The following is a 12,701-nucleotide window of genomic DNA, read 5'->3' as shown; positions in this document are numbered from 1 at the left end:
CTCTCACACAAAAATGAATAAACATTAAAAAAAATATTAAGGGGCACCTAGGTGCCACAGTCGGTTAAGTGTCCGACTCTTGATTTCGGCCCAGGTCATAATCTCGCAGTTTGTGACTTTGAGCCCCACACTGGGCTCTGTGCTAACAGTGCGGAGCCTGCTTGGGATTCTCTCTCTCCCTTTCTCTCTGCCCCTCCCCTGCACTCTCTCTCTCTCTAAATAAACCTAAAAAAAATTTTTTTTAATATTAAAAAAAAAAGGAATAGGAATTCTGCTCCCACAGTCCCTGAGAGTTCCCCTTCCAAGTCACAGACCAAGGAGGTGAGGGCCTTGGCCCGTGGTGCCCGCACGCGTGTGCAGAGATGGCTTCAGGTGATGAGAAGGAAGGGGGCCTCCTCTCGAGACCTGATGTTCCTCTGAATCCCTGCAGCTGTTCCTGCTTTCGGGGGACGGTGTGCAGAATGAAGCCGCCTTGTACCACCAGAAGCACACGGCCATGACCCTCCTGGCCTCTTTCTTCTACTCCGCACACCTGCCAGAGCGCCTGGCGCCTGGACGCTTCGACTACATCGGTGAGTGCGCGGCGGCCCCGTTGTCTCCCTGACACCAGGACGCCAGTGCATGCGGTCTCGAAGGGGAAGCAGGGGCATGGAGAGACGCAATTCCCCAGGGGCTTCTCTAGGAGCAGGCCAAGGGAAGTAAAACCGTAAGGCAATGGAGGCCAGGATGTACGTAGCCAGCAAATGGCCAGGTAGGATGGGAGGATGGAGAACAGGTGCATCTAGGATTCTAAGGCATTCCTATGGGCTACGGGGCCTAGGGAGTCCCGTTATTACCCCGAAGATGAAATCCCAGGATTAAATGGACATCGAGGGCAGCCCTGGAGAGGAACAAGACAGACCGAGTGCAGATGGCCCCGAGGCTGACAGATGGCAGGGGCTGTGCCAAGGAGGGGAGCGTGTCTTCGTCTCGTTCAGGCGGCTGCAGTGGGGCCAGGAGTCTTGGTTCTCAGGTGTGGCCCCTGGAGCATCAGCATTTAGCATTATCTGGGAATTCTCAGATTCTCAGGCCCCCGGACATCCCGAACCAGAAGCTCGGGGCGCCTCACTCAGAGGCTGGGTGACTCTCCAGGGGAACCTGAGCTCACCGCCATTAAAGAAGTGATGTGCTGGAGAGGAGCTGTCAGAGCCAGAGGACTTCCACCTGCTGGGAGAGCGCCTTCCCTCTCTGTCTAGGGAAATGGGTCGGGCACTGGCTGGAGGAGGGACCCTTGGGCCACTTCTGGTGAGGCTGAGGACTCCTTGAGATGAGAGCTCCCTAGATACGCTGTCATGGGGGTTCAAGGGTCAGCCCTTATCCTTAAATGGTGGGCAGGGACCCTGGTTCTCCCCAAGCCCATTTCTCCAATGATTTTTTTCATCTCCTCCCACCTAAGATGTGTGGCCAGATTTGCTTTATTGGCTCTGAAAAGAGCTTCATCTCCTTTATTTCAATTCTGTCCTATCAGAAGGGATGCCAAGGACCAAGATGCTTGGAGGGTAAATTTCAAACAAAAAGGTGAGGGGGCGGGGGAGACGAGAGGGCCACGGAGTTGGAACTTGTCTACAGGAGCCCTGTCCACCTCCCGAGCCCCACCTAGACAAAGTATCGGTGGTTGTAAATGAAGTCCGGGGACTGCAGGAAAAAAATAGCCCTGGCCTTGTTTTACCAACTCCCTGGTGTCTTAATAACATTTCATTTATTCACTTTTAATCCCACTCTCTTGGGCCTAGGGGAACAGAACCCAGAGACACCCCTCCATTGGCCAGACATTTGCCAGACAACTGTTAATGACAGACAAATGTTAATGACAACTGTTAATTAACAACGGGTTTGGAAAATGATCCATCCCACAATAATGGGGTCTGCCAGATGTGGGATTCCCTCTCCGATGTGGGGCAGAGTGCTAACTGGTTAGTGCTGGCCCTGCCCGTAGGAAGTTCCTCCATATTCCTGTCCAGCCAGATTGCGGGAATATGTCTCTCTTTCTCTCTCTTTTAATGAAAGAGAATCCTTATCTCTTGTGTTGTATCTGTTTGCTAGGACTGCCATAACAAAGAATCACAGACTGAGTGGCTTAAACAACAGAAATGCATTTTCTCATAATTTTGGAGGCTGAGACCAAGGTGGGGGCTGGGTCCGTCTCTCTCCTGGCTCTCTCCCTGGCTTGCAGACGGCCGTCTTCTCTGTCTCTCCTCACGTGGTCTTTCCTCTGTGTACATTCATGCTCAGGTCCTAACTTCCTCCTCTTAGAAGGGTACCAGTCACAGGGCACCTGGGTGGCTCGGTCGGTTGAGTGTCAGGTCATGATCTTGTGGTTCGTGAGTTCAAGCCCCACATCAGGCTCACCGCTGTCAACGGCACAGAGCCTGCTTGGGATTTTCTCTCTCTCCCTCTCTCTCTCTCTGCCCCTCCCTCTGCCTCTCTCCCTCTCTCTCTCAAAATAAATATAGAAACTTAATAAAAGATCCTGTCTCCAGATATGGGCACATTCTGAGGTACTGGGCATTGGGACTTCAACATTTGGAACTGGGGGAAGGGAGACACAACTTAGCCCATGACACATGCTGTCTTTGTTCTCTTCTCATCTTCTGATTTCTGAGGGTTGTCCTGCGAACAGTCCTCGGCCCTGGGCAATGGACTCTTTTTCTCATCACTACCAACTCAGCATGTTCCTGCCCACTACCACCCCCCTCTGCTGGGTCCTCTCCTCTGTGGACACATAGCTGGTGAGCCAAGGTCCTGAAGGTCATCAGGGAGGAAGAGCCCCTGCTCATATCTGGGATTAACCAGCAGTAAGGAGAGGGCTACCTTGTAACTGGCCAATAGAAAGTCTGGTTGGCTTCTCCGTTGGCCTCAGAATTGAAGCTGATGAGTGCTGGTTCTGAAGAGGTGAACTTTGGGAGAACACGATGCCAGACTTCATGTGAAAAATAGGACTGGTGGACAAGTTGAAAAAATGTACTCGGGCCTTTTAATTTTTCTCACACTGCATTAAAAAAAATGTTGGGGCGCCTGGGTGGCTCAGTTGGTTGAGCATCAGAATCTTGGTTTCGGCTCAGGTCACGATTTCATGGTTCGCGATTTCAGTCCCCTTGTAGGGCTCTGTGCTGTCAGTGCGGAACCTGCTTGGGATTCTCTGTCTTCCTCTCTCTCTGCCCTTCCCCTGCTTATGCTGGCTCAAAAATAAATGAACAAACATTTAAAAAACAAACAAATAAATGTATTGAGGCATATTTTACGTATCACATGGTTCCCTGATTTCAAGGATACAATTCAGTGATATTTTTAGTTAACCCCCCAAGTTGAATCCCCATCATTGCAAATGGGTTTTAGAACATGATCATCACCCTGGTAAGATCCCTCCTGCCCATGTCTTATTAATCCTGATTCCTACCCCCCGCCTGAAGAAACCACTAACCTTTGCGTCTGTGGATTTGCCTTTCCTGGACATTTGATATAAATGGATTCTGACAATATGTGGTCCCTTGTGTCTAGCTTCTTTACCCAGCATAATGTTTTTAGCCTATACACCATGGAACAGTATCAGCAGTCTATTCCTTTAAAAAAAAAAAGTTTAGTTATTTATTTTGAGAGAGAGAGAGCGAGATATACAGGAGGGGCAGAGAGAGAGGGAGAGAGAGAGAGAATCCCCAGCAGGCTCTGCCCTGTCAGCGCAGAACCCAGTGCGGGGCTCGAACTCACAAACTGTGAGATCATGACCTGAGCCGAAATCAAGAGTTGGAAGCTTAACCAACTGCGCCACCCAGGGGCCCCTGTTCGTTTTTTGTTGCTGATCCTGGCAACCTTTTCTGTGTTCGCCGTAGGTCACAGTCACCAGCTGTTCCACGTGTGTGTGATCCTGGCCACACACCTGCAGATGGAAGCCATTGTTCTGGACAAGACTCTGAGGAGGGAATGGCTCCTGGCCAACTCCAGGCCCCTGTCTTTCCCTCAGATAGCTGGAGCTGTACTTCTGTGCCTCATCTTCAGCCTCAGCAACATTATTTATTTCTCAGCTGCTCTGTATCGGATTCCTGAGCCAGAATTACATAAAAAAGAAACATGATTCAGACCATAAGCTTTTCATGCCAGATGTCAACATTAAGCTACAACCTCCTAAGCACCATAAGTGCCTCGTGGTACCTGTTCACCAAGGTCTAAAATATTCACGGTGGTTGATGTCTTGGCATTTTTGAGTGCGTTCATGTCAATAAGGTATTTAACTGGGGAAATGTCTCTCAATGTGCACTTATTCTATAATTGTGATTTTAAAAGGGGAAGATGGGTTCAAGTAAGTCCTTGTTCAGGCGAATCCTTAATAGTTCATTAAGTCTTAAATTTATTTAAAATAAGGCAGTTTGAAGCCTTCCTATTAAATGGCCGGATGAAGCTTTACTACTCTTGTAGTGTTACCCTTTGAAAATGGACGCTGCTTCATTTGTTGAGTCCCACATGGCACAGCTCCTGCCAAGACCTCCACGGTGGGAGGAGAATGTGCCAGAAAGATCAGCAGGAGGTGTGGAGGGGGCGGAGTAAGAGGAAGCTGGGTCTGTGGGAGCCCTGGGGACTGGGGAGACACTTCAGGATGAAGAGACCTGTTTTGGGGAGGGTGCTTCTTCCTTTCCCCACCTAGTGAAGGGAATGAATGAAGAGTCCTCTTTCCCACAAGTCTGTTGTGCCTTAAAGTGCCAATTCCCATGTCACGTGGATTTGGATTTTCTCTAAAGGCCACATGGCTGGGTGTCTGTGTTCTGTTTTGTTCTGTTTTCTCGTTGCCAATTCGATGCTGCAAAGCATTATGCAGTGCAGGTCAAATATGTGAGGCATGGGAGCTGGCTGAGTTAATTCCAGTTGGCTGTGCTCATCTGTCACTGTGTAAACCAATGGCATGGCTCTATTTGGGGATGCTATCCATTTAATATTGCTTCAGCATTTCAAAGGTGCTGCAAAATTTAGTGTTCCTGGGCAGAGGATGTCAAAGACCTTGTAAAGGGTTGGTCAACTACAGTGATCCTCAAGCTTTGCTGCGAATCAGACACATTTGGTGAGTTGGCGACCAGTGCGGATTCCCAGGCCAAGTCAGGGGATTCTGTGTTAGTAGTTTAAGATGTAGGTCTTTTGGAGGAGATTTGCCCTGAATCTGAGGAAGTCCCCAGGTGACCCTAATGCAGAAGGGCCACAGGCCAAATGGGAAAAATGCTGGCGTCATGAGTTCCAGAAGGCACTGGGCCTCTCAGCTTTGTTGCAGTTGACCTAATTTTCAGCAACTCACCACCTAAGGATGTATCCCCTGCTGTCTACTCTGCACAAGAGTAGCACACTGAGCATTTTCTCATCTGTTGCCTTAGGAGTTAAAGTTTAGTATTTCGTGCTGTTTTCAGAGAGTTCAGAAATGCTGATGCAAAACTGTAGCAGACGCCCATCAACCCCTGATCTGTACTTGCTAATGACTTGAGGGGCTGTCCATCACAAAGCAGGATCCTCTTTGCTGACTCAGGAACACCCTCAAAACTTAGAATACTGCCTCTGTGGTAACTGGCCCAGAAACTTGAATGGCCTCACGAATAGCTCATCGTCCAACCCTCTGAGGACAAGTAAAAATTTATATTGGCTGAGAGTGGTCAAGAAATATGATTTCATTAGTTTTACTGTTTATTTACTTCCTCTGGGGAAAGGTAGACTGATAAAATTATATGGGCTGGTAAATTTTTGGTACATTAATTGCCCGCTGCATGACAAAATTTGGTTTGGGGCGATAATCTGACACTCCTAGTGGAATTTTACTCTAGCAGGGTCTGTGGGCACCCGTTTCGTCTTGCTGTAACTTCAATTTTATGCTGCAAAAAGGCACAGAGTTTAAATACCCTATTCTAGCAGGTGCCAAAGACATGAAGCTCTTTAACATCTCTTTTGTTTCGGGAGAGGAAAATGTTTGTTTAGTTCAGAAATAGTTGAAAGTTATAGGTGATTGATTTGAAGGACCTTCAGATTATTTAATTTTGGGTGATGTGACTTTTTCGTCATCCTTAATAATGGGAAAGAAAATGTTACATCAACAAAAGAAGACCAGTGTTTCATAATGTTTTTATACGTTTGGCAAACTCAGTCCCACTGTATACTTTTGGACAGTGTTACAAATTAAAATCGGATGACAGTTTGCAATGTGCTGATTTGGAAGCTTCTAGATACAGACAATGGGTTCAAAAATATTAATTACCATTAGGTATTAAGTGTAATGTGGGTTTGCTTAAGCCAAAGTCAAAAAGGAAAGGCAAAAAGGTTGGCAGCGGGTGGGCTGGAGAGCTCACTGGGAAGGTGTCTTTTCATGTGGCGGCCCTCAGGTTTTTATTGTCTCCATACACCTTGGAAATGTGCCATACTCCCCTTGGGAGCAATGCTCGCCACCACACGATCTCAAAGAGGATTTTGTGGGGGGTGACAGACTCCTAATGGGATGACCCTCTTCTTCCTCCCCCTGCATGAGAAACACTGCCCCCCACATTTCCCAGATGCCACGGTGGTGATGAAACTTGAATGTATTCGAATGAGGCCGTTTAGCTAACCGCATTGTCCTTCCCTCATCATAGCTTTGCTTTCCATTGCTCGGTTTCTAGAGAGCAATGAATCTGTCACCGATTGGAGTGAGAAGTGGGAAGTTTTAGGAAACCATTTGAGTACAAAGTGACCTGTCTGACCTGCTGCCGTCTTAAAGTGTTTGTTGTGGAACTCAGCTCACGTGAGAAGTTCTAAGGAAGGCAAGGGGCAGTGGATCAGTGTGATCAGATGTGTTTGGAGAGACAACTTCATTTGGCTCTGCTGTGTCCCTAATTTGTTTGGCCGTGGTGCTATATGAAACACCTATTCACACTGTGTAACAACTCTTGATAACATATTAGTTGAACGCCGGCCTCTGATTTTCTGGTCAACAATCCATTGTGGATGAAAAGGCAAAGACCCATTTCTGAACACAGCTGTTCCCCCAACTTACACTGATGTCTGGTTTTCTTAAACTGTATGGAAGGAAAAAAAATAAACTTTATTATAATAAAGGCCCGTTTCCCACTTGATTTGGTTATGGTTCACCTACCACACTGTAAACATGTTTGCTCATCATAAGCAATTGATTCCTGGGGCGCCTGGGGAGTGCAGTCGGCTGAGCGTCTGATTCTTGATCTCGGCTCAGGTCATGATCTCACGATTTGGGAGTTCAAGCCCTGCATCGGGCTCTGCGCTGATGGTGTGGAGCCTGCTTGGGATATTCTCTCTCTCTCTCTCTCTCTTTCTGTCTCTCTGCCCCTCCCCTGCTTGTGCACTCGCTGTCTCTCTCTCTCTCTCAAAGTAAATTAACAAACTTAAAAAATTTAAGAAATCGATTCCTGTACATGTGTACATTGCTAAATCATTCAATGAATGTTTATTCTGTGCCTGGTGTATATGGAATGAACACTCCTGCATGGAGTGAATCTTGTGACTGTCAGTAGGGAAAGATAGATAAATTCAGGTAACGGTAAGTGCTATACAGAAGAGAAGCCTGGTGAAGATATAGAGATGGGTGGGATAGGGCAGGTGAGATTGGACGGCCATTCTGAGAAGTTGACGTTTGAGGAGAGCCTTGGTGGGCAGGAAGGGGCCAGCCCTGCCAGTGTGTGGTGGGGTAGGTGTTTCAGGTCAGATGGTGTATGGGCAAAGGCCCCCAGACCAGTAGGCACTTGGTCCTATCGGAAGGATGGAAATCAAGCCACTTATTCCTGAAATGTGTAACTCTAGACAATGTATGTGGATCACTTGGCTTTCAAAGAATTCTGGGATTTCTCCTGCATGTTCTTCCCAGGAGATTGTCCAAGGGGCTTTCCTCTGGGCTCTTGGTACTTGTATGAATGCTTCAACTCTGTAATAAATATATTTCAGGCAAACAGAGAGTCGTTACCCCCATTCTCTTCACTCTGGGCAACAAATTTCTAAAATTGGCTTAATTCATGCCTCCTGTAGAGCATGGAACAACGGACCTCAAAGATAATTTAATCCAGCGTTTCAAAAATGTGTTTGATGATGGGGACACCTGGGTGGATCAGTTGGCTAAGCCTCCGACTCTTGATTTTGCCTGTCACGATCTCATGGTTCTTGAGTTTCAGCCCTGAGTTGGGCTCTACCCTGACAGGGTGGAGCTTGCTTGGGATTCTCTCTCTCTCTCTCTCTCTCTCTGCTCCTCCCCATTTGCACTTGCTTGCTCACTCTCTCAAAATAAATAAATAAATAAATAAATAAATTTTTAAATGTGTTTGATGATGCAAAATGCACATTGTCAGGCCCAAATGGACAGATGCGGCATACCTTGGGAGGGAAAAGTAGTCTTAGAGTTTTACATTTTTATCAAAAGCCCCAAGTAATTAAAAAAAAATGTTTTAATGTTTATTTATTGAAAGAGACAGTGTGAGTGGGGGAGGGGCAGAGAGAGAGAGAGAGAGAAAGAGAAAGAGAGACTCCAAAGCAGGTTCCAGGCTCTGAGCTGTCAGCACAGAGCCTGACACAGGGCTCGAACTCATGAACTGTGAGATCATAACCTGAGCTGAAGTTGGAAGCTAACCAACTGAACCACCCAGGTGCCCCCCAAGTGCTTTTTAATATAAGGCAGTTTAAGAAAACACTAGTCCAACCATTCTTTTTTTTTTTTTTTTCAGATTTGGAAAAACATTGAGTAGTATGAAGAATCCCCAGGTACTGGGGTATCTGGCTGGCTTAGTTGGTAGAGCATGTGACTATCCATCTCGGGATGGTAGTTTCAAGCCCCACGTTGGGTGTAGATATTAGTTAAAAATAAAATCTTAAAAAACAATTCCCAGGTACTTTTCATCCTTCCCCCTTTTGATATGTATATAACTCTCATCTCTAACAGAGAGAAACTTGGCTCCCATTATCCACAATATATTATTTGCTCAATCTTAGAACGTACAGAATGTCATTTCAAAATTACTAACCCACGTCGGCAAAAAGGCTTGCTAATTAGAATCCAATATATGTTTCAAGTTCTTTTTGTCTGGAGCCTGAGGGCATATAGTCTCAATAGTCTAAATTACTTGGCTTAGTTATGGCCGCTTTATGTGTATGTTACTCATTTGAAATATGGTTCAGATCATTTGTTTCTTTTTGTATCAATTCTACAACACCCCCCCCCCCCCCCCCCAGTTTGCTGATTTTATTGTCTTTTGAGTATGTAAAACATTAACATCCATTCATTTTCAAATGGCCTGGGGAGAGTCACGTGGCCTGTGGATATGAGATGATGCAGCCTAAGCTCTTGAGTGTGAACAGCAGGGAGGGTCAGGGAGACAGCTCCTCGCATGGAGTGTTTGGGTATATCACAGTCATCCTGTCCTCATTTTTACCACTTTTCCTCAAACACGCTAGACCTCAGCCCTTTCCGGTCACTGGCTGTTACAAGGTTCCCACAGCTGTTCGTGTGGGTGTTTGGGTTAATTATATTGGTTTCCATCCGTGTAGGGTCAGCCTCTCTCCAGTGATTTGCATAGGACCCTCCAGTCCAGTTTGGCAGGGTCTTATAAAGTTATACTTACCGTCAGACCAGCAATCCCACCCAAGAGAAATGAAGCTCCCTATCTGCATAAAGACCTTTATGCAAATAATTATACCAGTTTCATTCATAATTGCCTAAAGGTGAAAACGACCTGAACGTCCAACGGGATAGCGGATGGATGAGCTGTCATGCATTCCTACAGGGGATTACTACTTAGCAGTAAAAAGGAAACAGGTATCGATACGTGCAACTCAAAAGCGTTGAATCTCCAGAGCATTTTGCCCAGCTAAAGAAGAGACATTCTGGAACAGATAAGACTCTAAGGGAGGAAGTCAGAAAAGCGCTTGCCGAGGGCTGGGGGTAGAGGAAGGTGATGGACTACCAAAATGCAGCACAAAGAAAGTTTTGCAGTGATGGTGGCGGTGGTTACAGGATGGTGTGTTTGTTAAATCCATGCACACGGTACAACCAAGAAGGGTGGATTTTGCTGGATATAGAATGTACCTCCATAACCCTGACTTTGGTAGAAGCCTCCGGGGTCTACTCCCTCCCCATCTCTTACCCTTCCCCCTGGTCTGGATCTCTGATTCTAGGGGAAAATGCAAATCTTTTACTGCCTATGGGGAGCCCGTTGGAGGGGAGGAGGGGAGAGGGGAGAGGAAGGCAGGGGAGAGAGAAGAACGTGTCAGGTGTGAGGTGACGGTTTTTATTCTATTTTATATTTTAAAGCAAACAAGCTAGAGAGCTTTAGTACGGATAGAGGCGAGGGAGAAAGAAGAAAGTGGCCCGAAAAAAAGCTGGGGTGGGGCTTGATGGAACTGGGTCCTCCCCTGGGATGGATTCATCCATTCCTCCCAGACAGTTGCAAGGGGGCCTCCATGGCGCGGCACTAAGGGTGCAACAGTGCCACCTAGTGAGCCTGTGGGGATAAGCTAGTAGAGGAACAGTGAGCACACCGGGCTGGGCGCTCTGGAGCAAACCAACAGCTTGCTGGCAGGGTGGAGGAGACTGGGGTACACAGTAGGGATCTAGCATCCGGGGGCAAGTCGTTGGCAGAAGGTCTGCTGAGAACCGAGAATAAGGAGGCATAATAAGGCGGGGAGGAGAGCTTGTCAGCAGAGGGAGTGTGTGCAGGGGGTCATGATAAGGGATGGGCTTGGAGAGGAAGAGCCTCAGGGCCCTGTGAGGGTGTCCGGCGCTGGGGAGCTCCTGCAGTGTGACAAGCATTACACAGGGGAGCGACATGACTAGATCTGTGGTTTAGAGGTGAATGGGCTGCAGATTTGGAAGGCAGCAGCAGGAAAGCCTGTTAGGGTACTGTTGCAGTCATCCAGACAAATGATAGGAGTAGCCAAGGGGATAGAGAGCAGCGTTTGAGAGGTGTGAAGGCTCTTTGGTAGGTAGAACTGTCAAGATGTGGTGAGTGGATGTTGGAACAGAAGGAGAGGCAAAAGTCCAAGATGGTACCTGGGACTCTGGCTTGGGTGGCTGGGTAGATGGTGTATCACCCATCCACTGAAGGGGAGCAGGTTCGGGGTAAGAGATTAGGGCGTCTTAGGTATGAGGTGCCTGTGGGACACCCAAGCGGAGAATGTCTGGAGCTCAGAAGAACAAACGTGTGTGAAGCCGCAGGAGTGGTTGGGAGTGCCTGAGGAGAGTCCTCAGCTAGTGGTGACCAGGTCAAAACCCTAAGCTACGACATTTAAGCACACCCAAAAAAGGAACTCACAAATGAGTTCCGCGAAAGAGGGGCACTTAGAGAGCTCGGAGAGGAAAATGAAGACATAGTACGAGAGGAATGAGAAATATTTTCGGTGCTGTTGAGAGGCCAAGAGAAGGGCATGGAAGGGTCAATTAGATTTAGCATCAAGGAGGTGGTGGTCTCAGTGAGAAGAGTTCTAATGGAGAGACTGAGGCCAAGGCCAGATTGCAGGGTAACTAAGAAGTAATCAAATGGCCACGCCTAATTCCTAAATAATACAGGTCCCAACCTGTCCTCTAACAACAAACAAAGCAATAAAAGCATTAGGAAAAACCATCTTTATGTCACATAATATGGGCCAAGGATGTTAAATTTTGTCCGTTTAACTGGTGTCTGGTTGAGGAGCTGGGACTAGAGTCCCATGAGAGCACAGATGTAGATGCAGATTTGACAGTCATGAGGTTAGCGACAAATGTCGAAATGGGATAGAATTAGTTCATCTTAGAAAAGAGTGGATGGACATTGCTCCTCAAGAGTGAGGACCAAACTTTATTCATCTCTATAGGCTGTTAAAAATTCACCCGAGGAATCTCAAAGATCAAGTTGGTTTTATTAAGCGATTCATGAATGGGGCAGTATCCCATCTAGCAAGCAGAGAGATGCTCCCAGGAGCCATACAAAATGTAAGGCTTTCATAGGAAGGAGGGTAGGGTAAGGAAGTTACTGGTAAAAGAAAAGTCAGGATTATTTCAGGCCAGGTTACCATTCCTAAGCGGGGAGGGCAGGGGTCTTATTTGGAAGGTCATCTCATCTTCCTTTGGTAGGGGGCAGGGGGAGAGGGGAGACGGAGAGGTCCCCTGCGACAGATTACCTCATTGGTGCGGACCAGAAAGTTCCTGACTGACCGGTTCAGAGTACGTTTATGGGAGGGGTAGAAACTACACTTAGGTTAGATATTGAGCCCCGGTTTGGTGACCTGGCATAGCATAAGGGACTCCATCTTGGGCCAGTGGTTTTCTTTTTAGCAATGCTCAGGATCAAACATTGTTAAGAATGTGATAAAAGAGAAAATAATTTGATAAGAGAATGTATATATAAGATAGAACTGGAGGAACCAGGGAGGGAGAACCCAGGAAACGTGAAGGGGGGAGAGGACGCCAACATGATGTGGTGATATGGAAGCCAGACGCGGAGTCTGGCTGTGCAGGGCACCGCACAATAGGACACTCCTGTGCGGGAACCCCGCTGACCTCTGAATGCACGCTGGACTGGCCCTTCCGTTGGACTTCTTGTACTGTAGTAAAATAAGCCCTCAGTTTCCTCATGGGAAAATGGAAGGGGATGGACTTCATTACATCTGAGCGCAGCCCGGAGACGCAGACAACTCGAGCCTCACTCCCGCGGTCGCCTAGGAGACGAGCGCCA

General features: G+C 47.4%; 1 protein-coding gene across 7 annotated transcripts in view; it reads left to right on the top strand.

Annotated features, from left to right (window-relative positions):
- Positions 1-4,231, top strand: part of PAQR5 (progestin and adipoQ receptor family member 5) — a 72,096-nt gene extending 67,865 nt beyond the window's left edge. For all 7 annotated transcript variants that reach the window (XM_042941558.1, XM_042941555.1, XM_042941556.1 and 4 more), the window contains 2 exons: positions 431-572; positions 3,867-4,231. In XM_042941558.1, coding sequence (XP_042797492.1) covers positions 431-572; positions 3,867-4,108 — 384 coding nt within the window. In that variant the 3' untranslated portion in view covers positions 4,109-4,231. The remainder of the gene's footprint in view (positions 1-430; positions 573-3,866) is intronic.
- Positions 4,232-12,701: the final 8,470 nt, after the last annotated feature.

This window comes from Panthera leo, chromosome B3, assembly GCF_018350215.1.
Source record: "Panthera leo isolate Ple1 chromosome B3, P.leo_Ple1_pat1.1, whole genome shotgun sequence".
NCBI lineage: Eukaryota > Metazoa > Chordata > Mammalia > Carnivora > Felidae > Panthera > Panthera leo.
Note: the sequence above shows the minus strand (reverse complement) of the source record. Positions and strands in the feature narration are given on the sequence as shown.